Source organism: Rhinoraja longicauda, chromosome 3 (assembly GCF_053455715.1).
Source record: "Rhinoraja longicauda isolate Sanriku21f chromosome 3, sRhiLon1.1, whole genome shotgun sequence".
Classification (NCBI taxonomy): domain Eukaryota; kingdom Metazoa; phylum Chordata; class Chondrichthyes; order Rajiformes; family Arhynchobatidae; genus Rhinoraja; species Rhinoraja longicauda.
In genome coordinates this window covers 47,914,420-47,930,367 of record NC_135955.1, presented here as the reverse complement: position 1 = coordinate 47,930,367, position 15,948 = coordinate 47,914,420, and the positions used below count along the sequence as shown (strand labels likewise).

The 15,948-nt window shown below is 42.7% G+C and overlaps 1 protein-coding gene across 2 annotated transcripts in view; it reads left to right on the top strand.

The window, feature by feature from the left end:
* The window catches only part of dock8 (dedicator of cytokinesis 8), a 181,346-nt gene that overhangs the window by 25,107 nt on the left and 140,291 nt on the right, over window positions 1-15,948 (top strand). For both annotated transcript variants that reach the window (XM_078396082.1, XM_078396081.1), the window contains exon 2: window positions 1,627-1,732. In XM_078396082.1, the coding sequence (XP_078252208.1) occupies window positions 1,627-1,732 (106 nt within the window). The remainder of the gene's footprint in view (window positions 1-1,626; window positions 1,733-15,948) is intronic.

The window sequence follows — 15,948 nt, the reverse complement described above, 5'->3', positions numbered from 1 at the left end:
AACATTTCCAAAAAACAAAGACATTTGTGCCAAACATAATTAGAAAAAATGAAGTGCAAGAGATGGACCATCTATATACTAAAACTCTCGTTTGTTTGTTTGTTTGTTTGTTCCTGAACTACAACCAAAACGGTACACGTTAGTGCGACATTTTTAGGCCCACCTTACTCATTGTCGTCCCTTTGGTGCTAATGGAAGAAGTTTCATTGAAATCGGTGTTATATTTTTCAAGTTATTCACACTTTAAAGTTTAAATCTATCTCCGAGGGAGGGAGGGAGGGAGGGAGGGAGGGAGGGAGGGAGGGAGGGAGGGAGGGAGGGAGGGAGGGAGGGAGGGAGGGAGGGAGGGAGGGAGGGAGGGAGGGAGGGAGGGGGAGGAAGGAGGATAAGTGGGAGAGAGGAGAAGGGAGGAGGAGGAGGGAGGGGATGAGGGAGGGAAGGGGGGAGGAGGGAGGGGGGGAGGGGGAGGGGAGGGAGGAGAGGGTGCTGCAACAATGCAGAAGAGGTTTGGGCCCAACAAGTCCACTTGGTCTAGTAGTGTTCTAATATCGAGGTAAGATTAAAATTGTGCAGGTTGGTTCATGAACCTGTTTTAAGAAATTAGCTATTCTTAACCTGATTGTGAGTGACTTCAGGCTTCTTTCTATACCTTCTGCCTGCTGGTATCAATGAGAAGTGGGCATAGTCTGGATGGTGGAAATCCTTGATGATCAATGCCACCTTCTTGAAGCAGCAATGCTTTCGATGGAGGGGAGGATTGTGCCCAATATAATGCAGGCTGAGTCTATTTCTCTCTGCAGTTTCATGCATTCTCAAACATTGGAATTTCCATATCAGGCCATGATGTAACAAGTCTCATTCTACATCTAAGACAGACAAAAAAAAGCTGGAGTAACTCAGCAGGTCAGGCAGCATGTCTGGAGAAAAGGGAATAGGTGATGTTTCGGGTCAGGACCCTTCATCAGACCTTGGTCTTAATTCCATGTAAATCTTGCTGAATCTGGTGTGCATCTGTCAAGAGTCAAGTGTGTTTTATTATCATATGTCATTGATAAAACAATGAAATTCTTGCTTGCAGCAGCATAACAGAATATGTAAACACAGTACACTGTAAACAATATAATAAACGAGAAAAAAGGTTCAATGCGTATGTATATGGTACGATATGAGAGAACTTTATCCCAGGAGTGAAATTGATCAAATATACACACATAGACACAGACACATACACACACACACACACACACACACACACACACATACAGACACAGACACACACACAGACGCACGCACGCACACGCGCGCACACACACACACACACCTACACATAAAAAAAACCCAACTATAACAATGCAACAATAACAATAATAGTCTATGTAGTTTGGAGCTTAATGGAGGTTGTTGTGTTTAATAGCTTGATGGCTGTAGGGAAGCAGCTGAACCTGGAGGTTACAGTTTTCAGGTTCCTGTACCTTCTTCCCGATGGCAGGGGTGAAATGAGTATGCAGCCAGGGTGTTGTGGGTTTCTGATGATGCTCTGATGAACTGTCATGTAAAACAATAATGCTAATGGCATGGTACTCTACTCTACTTCTAAATTTTAATATAGTCAAATTTCTATTGTAGGTGTTCTTCATCTGAAATTAGGAGGCAATGTTTCCAGCAGACACACCAGCCAGCCTCAAATTATCAACGCCATACAAGTAACTGTGGCTCTCTCTCATTTCAGATAGTAAGTACAGGATTTTCCTCTACCATTATCTATTTTTGCATTGTGTACAGCTGTTTACGTAGACAATTATTGCCAATCTAATTAGTATACTCAACAATGGAAAAGTCAGAAACTGAAAGCAACACCAGTGTTCAAAACCCGAAGAAAATGTGGAATTCTAATTTCTTCCGTAGATTTGAAAAATGGAAGCAACCTATCCCTCTTCTGTACACATTCGGCCCAGCGTATAGCTGAATTACAATTGTGGAAGCTCACCATTTTATCATTTTGCCAGGCTAATGTCAACAAAAATTTCAAAGAATAAAAAATCATCCGAACCTTTGAAATGAAAATTTTAAAGGTCATTTGTAAAACAAAACTCTTTTTGTATATTGATCTGTGAAGAAAATAGTAAATAGACAGGCTGAGGGAAGTGGACAGACAATTGTCAAATTTAATTTAAAGCAGAAAACTGTAAAGTGTGACATTTCCGGGGGCAGAATGTGGAGCAGCAATATATAATAGAGGCCACAATTCTAAAAGGATTAAAAATAATAGAATGATCCAGGGGTATTTATGCACAAGTCATTGAAAGTGACAGGCCAAACTGAGGTTATGGGGAGAAGGCAGGAGAATGTGGTTAGGAGGAAGAGATGGATCAGCCATGATTGAATGGTGTAGTAGACTTGATGGACCAAATGGCCTAATTCTACTCCTATTCCTTATGACCTAATATGATACGAAAAAGTAAATGGGATCCAGGACTTTATAAATAGAGGCAAATAGAATGGGAGTAAGGAAATCATGAAGATTTTCCAAGACATTGACCAAAACAGGAGTATCATGCCAACTTGTGGGCACCAATATTAGGAACATGTGAAGGCTTTGAGAGGGTGCAGAGGATTCCCAAACGATTCTGAAGTACAGGGTGCAGAGAATGTATTAATCACGTATCGTCTTTCTATTGACTGGATAGCACGCAACAAAAAGCTTTTCACTGTACACGTGACAATAGATGAAACTAAACTGAGAATGTTGAAAGAGGAACTGACTTGGGTTTCTAAAATTCTGAAAGGGCGGTACAGATAACATGGAGAGAACCTCTTCTCAATTGTTTCACAACCAGAGGAGGTGATTGACTGTTAGAAGAAGCAAAGTTGACATGAGCAGAAACGTCTGTGCTGTGATGTGGGATGCCCTGCTGGGATATAGTGGAGGCAGAGTTATAAGACCATAGGACAGAGCAAAATAGGACCATTCAGCCTACCGAGTCCGCTCCGCCATTCGATCATTGTTCATCTATTTTTCCCTCTCAATCCCATTCTCCTGCCTTCTCCCTGTAACCTTTGACACCGTTACTAATCAAGAACCCATCCAAGAAAACAATCTGTATTACAAATTTAGTTTGGTACTCAAATGTTTGGGTAGTGTTTTGTGAATTTTGTAAGGGCTAATTTCCATTACCTGAACGGCCATGATAAGATTTTTGTGTGTGTTTGGAGATGAGCAAATCCATCAAATGAGGTTTTGCCTCCTATTCCAACCCTTATTGCTGGAGGTCTTTGGATACTTCGTACATGGTTGCATTTAGTTCTGTGCAATGATGTCCTCCGGGATCTAAATAATGGGGGAGTTGGCAATGGTAACATGATTGAATATCAAGGATAAATTGTTAAGACATTTTCTGTTGAAGATGATCATTGCCTGACATTTACATATGAATGTTTCTTGGCACTTCTCAGCCTGAATGTAATATAGATCTTACAACAAACAAGTACGAGCATCTTATTTTATCTGATGAGTTCTGGATAGATTTGGACATTGTACAATTATCAGCAAACATTCCCATTTCTGAGCCCATGAAAGGAAAGTCATTGATGAAGCAAATGAACATGTACTTGGGACACCAGAGCATTACGATAATTTGAGTAAATGCTGCTTAACCTGGCATGTTAGTTAGTGTGCAGGAATCGCTGGTCGGCGCGGACTCGATGGGCTGAAGGGCCTGTTTCTGTGCTGTATCCCTAAACTAAACTAAACTAATGTGTTATTAAACAAAATGTGATATAAGATTTAAAGCACAGCTGACCAAAAGTTTGGGCAATAATGTAGGTTTTAAGGAGGAGAGAAAAGTAGAGCGTTTGCAATCTCTGGGAAGATTTGATGGAGAATTTCAAATGTAGATAATGCAAGGGACACTTAACAGATCTCATCATTACTTTAAACTATTGAAGACCTTTGTTACTTATTTTCATTTCTGACTTCTCTCTCCGTCTCCTATCTCCAGATCTTTGTTTCTCTAATTCTGGCCTCTTGTATATCCCTGCTCTGCAAGTCCCTCCCAAAATAATTCTGCTTCTCTATGCATCTCCATTTGAGGCACTGCTTAAAACTTACAAACCTGCAGGTTTTTGGGATGTGGGAGGAAACCGAAGCACCCAGAGGAAACCAACATGGCCACAGGGAGAATGTGTTAATAGACAATGGACAACAGACAATAGGTGCAGGAGTAGGCTATTCGGCCCTTTGAGCCAGCACCGCCATTCAATGTGATCATGGCTGATCATTCACAATCAGTACTCCGTTCCTGCCCTCTCCCCATACCCCTAACTCCGCAATCATTAAGAGCTCTATCTAACTCTCTTGAAAGCATCCAGAGAATTGGCCTCCACTGCCTTCCGAGGCAGAGAATTCCACAGATTTACAACTCTGAGTGAAAAAGTTTTTCCTCACCTTTTCATATTGCTTTTCATATTGTTCCTTCATCTGACCTGCTGTTAGATTTTGTTTGATCTTCGTTGCGGTGAAAGGACGCGGGGAGCCTTAGTTATGTAATGGTATTATACAAATGCAATGAGTGGAATGGAATGAATGGTAGGGTTGGTTGAGGTTTATTGTTCATTGGATGATATATTAAATTTTACTCCATGTAATTTAACCAGAGCATGTAGACACAAAATCACTTTCTTTTGGTTTAGCACTGAGTTAGCAGCAGCCAATGGGCAGCAAGGTACGCAGCTGGTAGAGCTGCTGCCTCACAATGTCAGAGACTCTGTTTCTATCCTGACTTCGGGTGCTGTGGTACCCCCACCATGATTCAGAAAAGATAGATTAATGTATTGCATGTAAAACTGATATCATTTTAAACCAAGGAATGGTCATCTCATGAAAAGGTCCAGCCACCTTATCTGCAATCACCATATTATTGCGGGGAAGAGATACAGTTAGGCAGGGGCAGGTGGGTGTCCTTTGACCAGAGGATATATTGAACTAGCTATTTTGGTCCATCAACCAGAACTGCCACAGAGCCTGTCAGAGCCTTGTCTGTCCTCTGTCCTCTCAAAACATTTATGTCAACTTTTATGTTCAAGTCAAGAATACAATTCATGGCTGGTGCTCACTTCAGGCTAGGGGCTTTGGATGTAAATGTTGGTTATATTCCTCCTGTAGGTCAGCTTAGGTCCAAGCTCCACATTTGTGCATTGAGACAGCATGAACATGAGCTGAGAGTCTGATATCAATGTGTCTAAGCTCCCCTCTGCTGCTGTGCTCAGCAGTGAAACCAGTGGTGGAACACAGATATTATTGAGAAGCTGAGGGAGCAGATGTTCTTGGCAACAACCCCTTCACTGTAGTCCAAGGTACACTGTAGTAACTCGTTGATCTGGCTGTATTTCTGGAGCATTTTCATGGCCATTAAAACAAGGTTGTCATTATCTCCAAATTCCAGACTTCACAACTCATTATCCTGACTTGGGCATTGATCACTGTTCTTTCTTTTTTATTTAATCAAAATCCTGGAAATGCACACTGGGCAGACAGAATAGAAACATAGAAAATAGATGCAGGAGTAGGCCATTCGGCCCTTCAAGCCTGCACCGCCATTCAATATGATCATGGTTGATCATCCAACTCAGTATCCCATACCTGCCTTCTCTCCATACCCCTGATTCATTTAGCCACAAGGGCCACATCTAACTCCCTCTTAAATATAGCCAATGAACTGGCCTCAGTGACTTTTTTTCTGCTTGGGAGAGCTATTGGTAGAAAATGAATCTGAATCTGATGGCAACGGTCTGCCTTTGCCAATTGTTGATTGGTCACCCTACTGCAACCTTTATCATTTTCAGAGCCACTGAAACATGGACCCTCTTCATCTACCCCCTTCATTATTCCAGTCGGTCCAGTACTCCCTTTTGACTTACTGACCTGATGAATGACTCTGGGCAGCATTGCACTCCGATTCATTGTGCAACACAAGCCTCCCTACCATGTTAAGACATTCAACAATGAAAAAAGTCTAACACATTCTAAACCACACCTCAGGATTAAGAGAAGCCTTTCAAATGTTGTCCACAGCTTAATGTTTTCTTTAAATCAATATTCTTTGCATCAATCTTACTTTCTGTCTCTGCCTGGAATACCTTCTACCTTGCTCTCCATCTTTCTTTCATTCTGTTTCTTTTGTCTTTTGATTCTCTCTGCCTCTATTTCTATTTACCATCAATTACATATTGCATGTACTAGGGTAAACTGGACATGCCCATGGACATAAAATGATGTGCTGGAGGAACTTAGCGAATTAGGCAGCATCTGTTGAAGGAATGGACAAATCTGTTTTGGGTTGGGACCCTGCTTCAGACCATGTCCACGAGCAATCAAGGGTAAATTCTTGTTTCTCCTCAATATCAGTTTAACAACTAATGAATTTAGCTTTATGCTGGTTCTGGAGGAGGTGTAGACAGTTGTTCCATTTGTCCTTGATACATATGATAACCGTGTGCATATCTGATTAATAAATGTAGATAAATTAACTTTAAATAAAGGCACCCTGATTGTCGTTAGCTGCTTCAAAGCAACAGGCAATGCGGTAACTATAAATGTTGACGATACCCCTATCTGAAGAAAAGGAAAATGAATGGGATGACATTTGAGTGAACCTGTGGGAAAATTAGTGTGGATGGAAATCAGGTGTGAATGTGACTTAGCCCATGATAACAATTATGCAGACATTCATCATACAGATTTACACTTTTACTGTGTTCACCTGGGTGAGATACATGCTCTGTTGCAATCTGAGTCAAGATATTTGAAAGTGCGACAGTGGTAGTCCAAAGCATGCCTGTTCCTGTTTGAGTGAAGGGCAGGGTAGGTAGGAGGAAGGCACCCTGGATAAAGAGAGATATTAAGGCTTTGGTCAGGAAAAAGAAGGAGCATTGGTCAGGTATAGGCAGCTGGAATCAAAGACATCCATGCAGGAGAATAGAGGATTGAGGGACATGCGTAAGAAAGAAATCAGGAGGGGAAAAAGGGGCAGGAGATAGCTCTGACAGATAAGATTAAGCAGGATCCAAATCGATTGTCTAAGTATATAAAGGGAACAAGGGTAACCAGAGAGAGAATTGGAACCTCAGAAACCAAAGTTAACATTTATGTGTGGAGTGGCAAGGTCCTCAATGAATGTTTCTCCTCTGTTTTTAATGCTGAGAGAGACATATTGTCCAAAGAACTTGGGAAAGTTCATGGGGATGTCGCATTACAGCATAGGAGATGCTGTACTTGTTAAAAAGTGTGGAGATGGATAAATGTTCCGAACCTGATCAGGTATATATAAGAGAAGAAATTGCAGTAGCCATGGCTGAGATGCATGAATTAGGCACGGGTGAGGTGGGGGGTGGATAATGTTGTGCCTTGATTTAAGAGGGACTGCAAAGAAAACTCTGGAAACTCTGAAAACTCAGTAAGCCTAATGTCTATGGTAGGTAAGTTACTGGAGAGAATTCAGAGGATACACTATAGAGTCACAGAGCTCTGCAGCACCCAAAAACAGACCCTTTGGCCCACCTTGTCCATGCAGACTAAGTTGGCATACTGGGCTAGTCCCATATCCCTGCATTTGGCCCATTGCTCTCCAAGCCCTTCCAGCCCATATATTTCTCTATTTTAAAATAATGTTCTTGTTGGACCTGCCTCAATTGCTTCCTCTGGCATCTTATTTCAGATATGGAATATTCCCCTCCATTCCCTGCATCTCCATGTGCAAAGCCTCTTAAATGCCGCTATCGTATCTGCCTCAACTACCAACCCCAGTAGTGCATTTCAGGCACTCTCCACCCATTGTGTAAAAACAACAAACTTGCCCCACACATCTCCTTTAAACTTTGCCCCTCTCATCTCAAAGCTATGCCTGCTAATATTTGAAACTTCCATCCTGGGAAAAAGGTGCTGACTGTTTTACCGGATCCTTTAAAACCTTTCCAACTTAATAAGTTCCTTCCTGTAAATGTGCTACTAAAACTGTGCACAGTATTTCAAGTGTGGTCTCACCAACAATGTGTACATCTGCATCATGATGTCCCATATTTATACAATGTAGATGTTGGGATGTTACATTTCAATGGTTCAGTGGTACTTTGTCACATGTACTGAGGTACAATGAAATTAATTTTGGTTTAAAGTTCGATATGTATCACTGTACATAAACACTTAGACACTAAGATAAACATGTCAGATACAGTACAAGTGTAGAGCAGTAATACATTGAGACAGTATACAGAATCGCCAGTTTTTGTTGCCACTTTCAATGATCTGACCATGAAGGCCCATTGTCCTTGCGGCATTGCAGGATTGGCCTGGCCAAGCGTAGCCTCGGTGTTTTCTGCCGCTGCAGGCCGTGTCTGGTCCACACGCTTGGCCTCTCAGATCGGCGCCCGGACCAGCCGAACCCCAGACTGTTGCAGGGCCTAGTTATAAACAACGTCGCTGAGGCTGCCCTTGGAACATTGGGTTCAGTTTTGGTCATCCTGCAATTTAACTAGAAAGGGTGCAGAAAAGATTTACTCTGTACCTCAGGCCCGAGATACAGAAAGACGTTGGACAGGATAGGGGGGAGGGGGAGGGGAGGGGGTGGGGAGAAGGGAGGGGAGGGGGTGGGGAGAAGGGATGGGAGGGGGTGGGGGAGAAGGGAGGGGAGGGGGTGGGGGGGAAGGGGAGGGGGTGGGGGGGAAGGAGAGGGGGGTGAGGGGGGACGGGGAGGGGAGGGGGGAAGGGGTAGTGCGGGGGGGAGGGGGGCATGTGGGGTGGGGGGAGAGAGTGAGTGGGGGAGGGGAGGAGGGTGGGAGGGGGGGGTGGGTGGTAGTGGAGGGGGATGGATGGGGGGTAGGGGAGTGGAGGGGGATGTGGGGGGAGTGGGGGAGGGGAGGGTGCTACGATGCAGGAGAGGCTTGGGCTCCACGGCTCGCTCTGGCTGAGATTTATTTATTTATTTTTAACAATTTATTTTAAAGAAAAAACGTGATTTTCCCAAGTCACAATGGAAACCCTATGAGGAATGGGCCCAACAGGTCCACTTGGTCTAGTACTCTATAATATCAAGGAGTCAGGAGTGTTTTATTGTGCTGTGTCCCAGATAGAACAATGAAATTCTTACTTGCTGCAGCACAACAGAATATGTAAACATAGTACACTGTAAATAATATAATAAACGTGAGAGAGAAAAAAAAAGTTCAGTGTGTATATACATACATACTCACAAGTACACAACATGCATACATATTCTGCAAAGGTACAGAAAAAAGATTAGTAGATTGCCCGAGTGAGGGAAATGCAATGACTGGAGGGGTGGCGGGCAGGGGAGAGGTTGGGGGGAGGAAGGGAAAAGGGGAGGATGGAATTGGCTCTTTGACTTTACCTGTGATTATTTCTGGATTCACTTCAAACAGAAATAATTCCACAAAGCAGCATCCTAGAGGGAAAAATAATTTATTTTTATAATTAAGTCTGAAGAAGGGTCCTGACCCCAAAACATCCCTTATCCGTGTTCTCTAGAGATATTGCCTGACCCACTGAATTACTCCAGCCGTTTGTGTCTTAATTTATTTTAAATTAATTACCTAAGTTAGTCCTCCTTTTTGTTTTGAAGGACACTGGCTGTTTAAATAATGCTTTTCACTATCAGCAGGTGAACAGAGTGAAAACTCTTCAAAATATTCATTTAGCAACCTAGCATGCTGGAGCACAATGAGCCTATTATGGATCACCACTGCATCATTAGAGAGTCATTGTAAGCCTTGGGTATTTAAATAAACAAAGATTATTCAGGGGTGTTGTTCGGGTGTTGTTAGCTTATCAATGCAATAGGATTTTGCTCAACTAGAGCAAGGTTGATTAGGTAGGAAAATAAATATCACCTTTGGCACCGTTTCTTTAGTGCAGTACAGCAGGTGGCATACATGAAAGAGGACTTGGCTTGCCTCTTTTGTGCATGAGAATGAAAATAACATTGTGCTGAGTACTTGGAAGAAAAGTGAGCATTGTATAGAAATGAAAGATAGACATAAAAAACTGGAGTAACTCAGCGGGACAGGCAGCATCTCTGGAGAGAAGGAATGGGTGACATTTCGGGTCAAGACCCTTCGTCAGACTTCCCATACTACCTTTTTTTAAATATACCCGAGTCTCCTCTATGAGGCCTTGCAGGTCCAACAGTCTCTCACAATGGGCTGCACTCCAAAATATATTTGGTTCCACAGAAAATCTGTGACGTTTTAGTAAAAAGCATCAGGATCCCTTTTGCCATTGCCAAAGCTAAATGCCACAGAGTTGCCCACATAAGTGGGGCAAGGGGTCAGTCGGTCTTGTGAAGCATGATCCAGTCATTGTCTCTCTATCATATGGCAATTGTAAAGCGGTTAGGTATAGAGACATAAGAGATTGTGGAAGATGGAATCCAGAGCAAATAACAAACTGCTGGAGGAACACAACAGGCTGAGCAGCATTTATGAAGGTAAAGGGATGGTTGAGGCTTCGGGTCATGACCCTGCATCAGGACTGAGAGTGTAGAGGGAAGATAGCCAGTGTAAAGAGGTGAGAGGGAGAGGTGAGACAGAGCCTGATAGCCCGAAAGGTGGAGCCAGGCGAGGTGGGGATTGAGAAGCAGATGGAGCCAGGTAGGGGCGAGGGAGGGTAAGCTATGAGATAGGCTGCTAAGGGATAGGTGAAAACCGATAAGGAAAAAAATGGTGATTTGGAACCAGATGAGGAGGGATAGGGGAAAGTAGAGATAGAGCCTGGAAGATCAAGTCGATTTAAGTTTATTGTCTTATGCACAGGTACGGTGACCTTCAGTTGCAACTCGTCAGGGTACTCTGTACACTAAGTACATCAGTTTTGTTAGAATATTTGGTGACATGCTGAATCTTTTAAAATTTCTAAGGAAATATTGGTGCTGGCATGCTTTCTTTGTGATTATATCTCTGCGCTGGACCCAGGACAGGTCACCCGCGGTGTTAACGTCCAGGAATTTGAAGCTGCCAACTCTCTTGATTATTGACCTACCAATGAAAACTAGCACGTGATCTTCCGACGGTAATGTGCAGATGGAACCAGATGGGGGAGAGGATAGACAAGGGAGAAACCCACATGAATAGGTGTGGGTGTTGATGACAGCCAGATGGAACCAGGTTTGGGAGGGTAATGGGTGGGGAGAGGGAGGCCGGGTAATGGTGAAAGTGAACAAAGATTGAGAGTGGCCAAGTGGACCAGTAGGAGTGGGAAAGAACACCTTAGAAGTGTGAGTTACTTGATATTGGAAAATTCATAATTTATAGAGTTTGGCATCCACTAGAAAATGTAAATTAGAGTGAGCTGCAAACAAATTCTTAACACTACAGTTTGACAATTTGGACAGCATTTGGCAGCTGGAATCAAATTTCAATGTGCTAAGCAAAGGCTTTTAGCCGTGAGCAAAATCCACAGAAATAGACACAAAATGCTGGACTAACTCATCTCTGGAGAAAAAGAATGGGTGACATTTCGGGTCGAGACCTTTCTTCAGACTGAAAGTCAGGGGAGAGGGAGATTGGAGATATGGAAGGGTAAGGTGTGAAAACGACAGATCAAAGCAGATGGTGATCAAGGAAAAGTAGAATGGTTCATCGTTAGCTGAGGGGAAGGTGACAATGAGGCATTCAATCAGTAAAATTAAGCAGGAGGACAGTGAAACTAGCCTGAGAACTGGGGTGGGGAGGGGTAGGGGACGGAGGGCGAGGGAGTCGGAGTGCAGGGGTTACTTCAGGTTACAGAAATCAATATTCATATCACTGGTAAGTTGCCCAAGCGAAATATGAGGAGCTGTTCCTCCAATAAATTTAACTGCTTGGGGGAACAATTGGCAATGCTTTCCATTAATGTGCCAGGTAAAAATAGAGATTTGGTCATAGAGTTAAGGCACAGAAACAGGGCCTTTAGCCCATGTCAACCATGCTGTCTTTTGGGGCTAGTCCCACTTGCCTGCTTGTCGCCCACATCCCTCTAAACCTTTTCTATATGTGAACCTGTCATGTTTCTATACATTAACCTTGTTTAAACGTTGTAATTGTATGTCTCTGTCAGCTCCTCTGGCGGCTCATTCCATGTATCTGAGACTCTGGTTAAAAAAAAAATCTTGCCCCTCAGATTACTTTTAAATCTTTTTCCTCTCACTTTAAATCTATGCCACATAGTTTTAGACTTCCCTCCCCTGGGAAAAAAGAATGTGACCATCCATCTTATTTATATCTCTCATGGTCACCCCTCAGCCTCCCTCACTTAGGGAAAACAGTTGCAACCTCTTCATGTTATTCAAGTCCTCCCGTCTCGGCAACATACTCGTGCATCTTTTCTGTACCTTCTCCAGCTTAATCACATCCTTCTTAAACCATGGTGACCAGAGCTGCACACAATGCTCCAAGTGTTGTCTCACCACCCAGCAGGCTATGCCCCACCCCTCCCAGCAAAGTTCTCTTTAGTCTCAAAGTCCTCCCAGCAAACCTGTCTAAATGCTTCTTAAACATTGTCAATTTTTTTAAAATTTTGGCTTCCGATCATCTGCAATTTGTTTTTGATTTTCCAAATGTGGTGTGTTGTCTGGTGCTGGTGAAACTACCCTTTGCTGATATTGTCTGGCTGTGCTGGTGAAAGAGGTGGGAGAAGTAGATTTCATGGGAACTTTCAAAAGGGCACTTGAGAGGGGAGACATTAGGTATCTGGGAGAAGAGTGGGAACCTGTGACTAAATTTATGGATCGTTCAAAGAGCTGGCTCAGACACAGCTGATTCTGTGGTTCTTGACAGGGGACTGTAAAACTTAACAAAGTTGCTACATTTTATAGGCCCAGTTAGTGCAAGACTTAAAACTCCAGTTGCCGCTTCACTCTGCTATTTTATGGACCATTCCATCTGATCCTTGTTTACAAATCTACCTGTAACCTGGCCATTGATTTAAATTTTACAAAAGTCCCTTAACCTATCTTCAGACCGATGCAAAGTCTCAACCCGAAATATTAATGATTCCACTCCCCCAGAAATATTGCTCGGCCCACCGATCCATCAGCAGTTTGCTTTTTGCTCTAGATTCTCGCATCTATTGTCTCATCATCTCCAAACATTGAATTGGTTTGCTCAAAGCTTTTTTTTTGTGCTCTCTATTCATTGAAATAAAATGCTGCTGAAATGCAAGCTGCCATGACACTTTACGTTTGCATTAAGTTTTGTCATGGGCTGACTCCTAACTGTTGCTCAGCTGTTGTCTCCTTAATGATCATCTTGGCTACTTGCTCTTGCTCTCACTGTGAGGTCTCTAGCTGAAGACTGATGTTTGTCTGTGGCCGCCCCCCTGTGGCTGAATCCATACCCACATTCACTGACACAGAATGAGGTGCTGCCCTGTATGACTTTCATAGGTTGGAGATGCCCACAGTGTTTCCCCTCTTGTGAGACTGGAAAGTTTGCAAAACACCTAGGAGCAAAAATAACCCACAAGCAGAGAGAAGTGCTCACAAAAGGAATTTGTTAGAAAATCTTTATTCCAGCCCGGACCTCTGACTGGTTGATCACATTAAACATAGCATTTGTCATTCTGTGGCCTTCCAGACAAGGTTTAGTTTAGTTTAGAGATAGAACGCGGAAACTGCCCTTCTGCCCACCGAGTCCGCACCGATCGGAGATTCCCCAACATTAACACTATCCTACACACAGTAGGGACAATTTTACATTTATACCAAGCCAATTAACCTGCAAACCTGTACATCTTTGGAGTGTGAGAGGAAACCGAAGATCTTGGAGAAAACCCACGCAGGTCACGGGGAGAATGTTCAAACTCCGTACAGACAGCACCCGTAGTCAGGATCGAACCCGGGTCTCTGACACTGTAAGGCAGTGGCTCCGCCACTACGCCACCGTGCCGCGCCCCTAGCTCTTTGAAATAGTCTGAAACTAATGATGCCAGCTTTCAAGGCCTATGGAAACGTCCACTCTTTCCACCAATGAGCTTGCCTGACCTGCTGTGTTACTCCAGCATTTTGTGTCCTTTTGTGTAAACCAGCATCTGGATTTCCCTATGTCTACATTGCTTGCCCACTTGTCTGACACCCTACTCTAAAGTCAGAGACCAATTCTTTTATTTTTTCCACACCCTATCTCTCTTCCACCCTTTATCCCTGTCATTCCATCTTTATTATTCTTCCTCTGCCTCTCCCTCTTTCCTTTGCTTTCTATTTCCCTCTTCTTCCTCGCCTCAATCACATTTGAATGGTGTTGCTGACGATGCCTGAATGGCCTTCTTCCTCTCCTTGTCAGCCTCATGCATCGTCTCTCTTTGTTTCTCTTTTTAGCTTTCGCTCCTCCTTCAGGCCCACCCTCTTTTGCAAATTTGACGATGCCCTCTCCAACTCTGGCTGTCATTTAGCCCCCTTAACAAACTGTTGCTCCCCAGAATGTTTCTTTCATTTCTGTTTGCTTTCTGCGGTCACTTCCATGACATTTTCAAGAGCTATCAGTTCCTCACATTTGTTGCAATAAATATCAAAGTGAATAGAATTGCTGTGGAGATAAAACTGTAGATGGTGAAAATCCCAAATACAGCAGAAAGTGGACCAGGGCTGGCAGCATCTATAACTAGTAAAGATAGGTAGTGTTTTGAGTTGCAAACATGAAGCAAAGTAGAAAAACTCAACATTGGACCAAAATAAAGTGAAAAAGAGAACAGGAAGTACAGCTACAAGGATGTAGAAATACTTATAATTACTAAAATATACTGAAAGTTTTTTTTAAACTGGTGACAGTTTTAAAAAGCAGGAAGACATTAATATGAAAAATTTAATTCAGCATGTGAAGAATCAAAAAAGCCAAACCTGCTTTGATCAGCAATGAAATGGAACACAATCAAGCACAATATGAATGTGTGAAAAAGTTAAGCAAATAAGGAGATACCAATTAAAATAAAGGTTTGAATCCTAAGGCTACAAATTCCACAGAGAATTGTTGGATGATTGTTCCAGAACTTTGTACTGGGCTTAAAAAAATATATATATCAGAGCTAGAGTCACCAATGGTTGCACTGAGTATTGAAGAGGCACTTGATGTGTCAGGTGGCAAAGAGCTTATAAATGAGGTTTGAAGTTGACTTGGATCCATGCCATTATTTGGAGGAAAAAGTAAGAACTAACTTTCATCAGTAGTCTCTTAACCCTTATTTTTACAATACAATATAATGTAATCTTTATGCTTTGTTTTTCTTGAATAACTTGAATACCACGTCTTCAACAATGGTAAAATGTTGTCTGCAAGCAACTTCAATGAAGGATTTAGCTGTTCTTACTGTATACTAATTAAGCAATATAAGGGATGTGCATAAGTTGCTAGGATGAACCAAACCAGCCCATCATCTTGGTTGTGTGCATGCCAGTTTAGCATGTGTTTATCAACTGTGCATTGAATGATATCCACATGAGGCAGTGGCCTGCAAGGCAGTGAAGAAAGCAAAAGCTTTGCTAACCAAACCCTTCAGACATGCAGATATAATCACAAGACTCAAGAGTACGCAACATTATCACTTGCAAAACACGAGACTTGATTCCAGTTTTCAGTTTTCTGCCTTGAAGTGGATTTAAGGTGGCCCGATAGCACATTGTGGGACAGTATTCTTCTTTTCCAATACCCATTAGCTGCCACTTGGTTATGATATAACGTAGGCACGACATTAACATAGTCTTGTAGCATTCAATCAAACCACGATCTACAGTGTTGTTGCAATGTCTAGGACCGGAATATTTAAGGTGAAATAAGACTGACTTCCTACATTTAGTACAACTATTGGTGACATCACTTCCTGAGTTTGCAGCTGCTTATCTCAGATACATGTTGATTTACTTGCAGAAGTGTGTGTGGTTTTGCATGAGGCAGGAAGAATGGTTTTGTAAC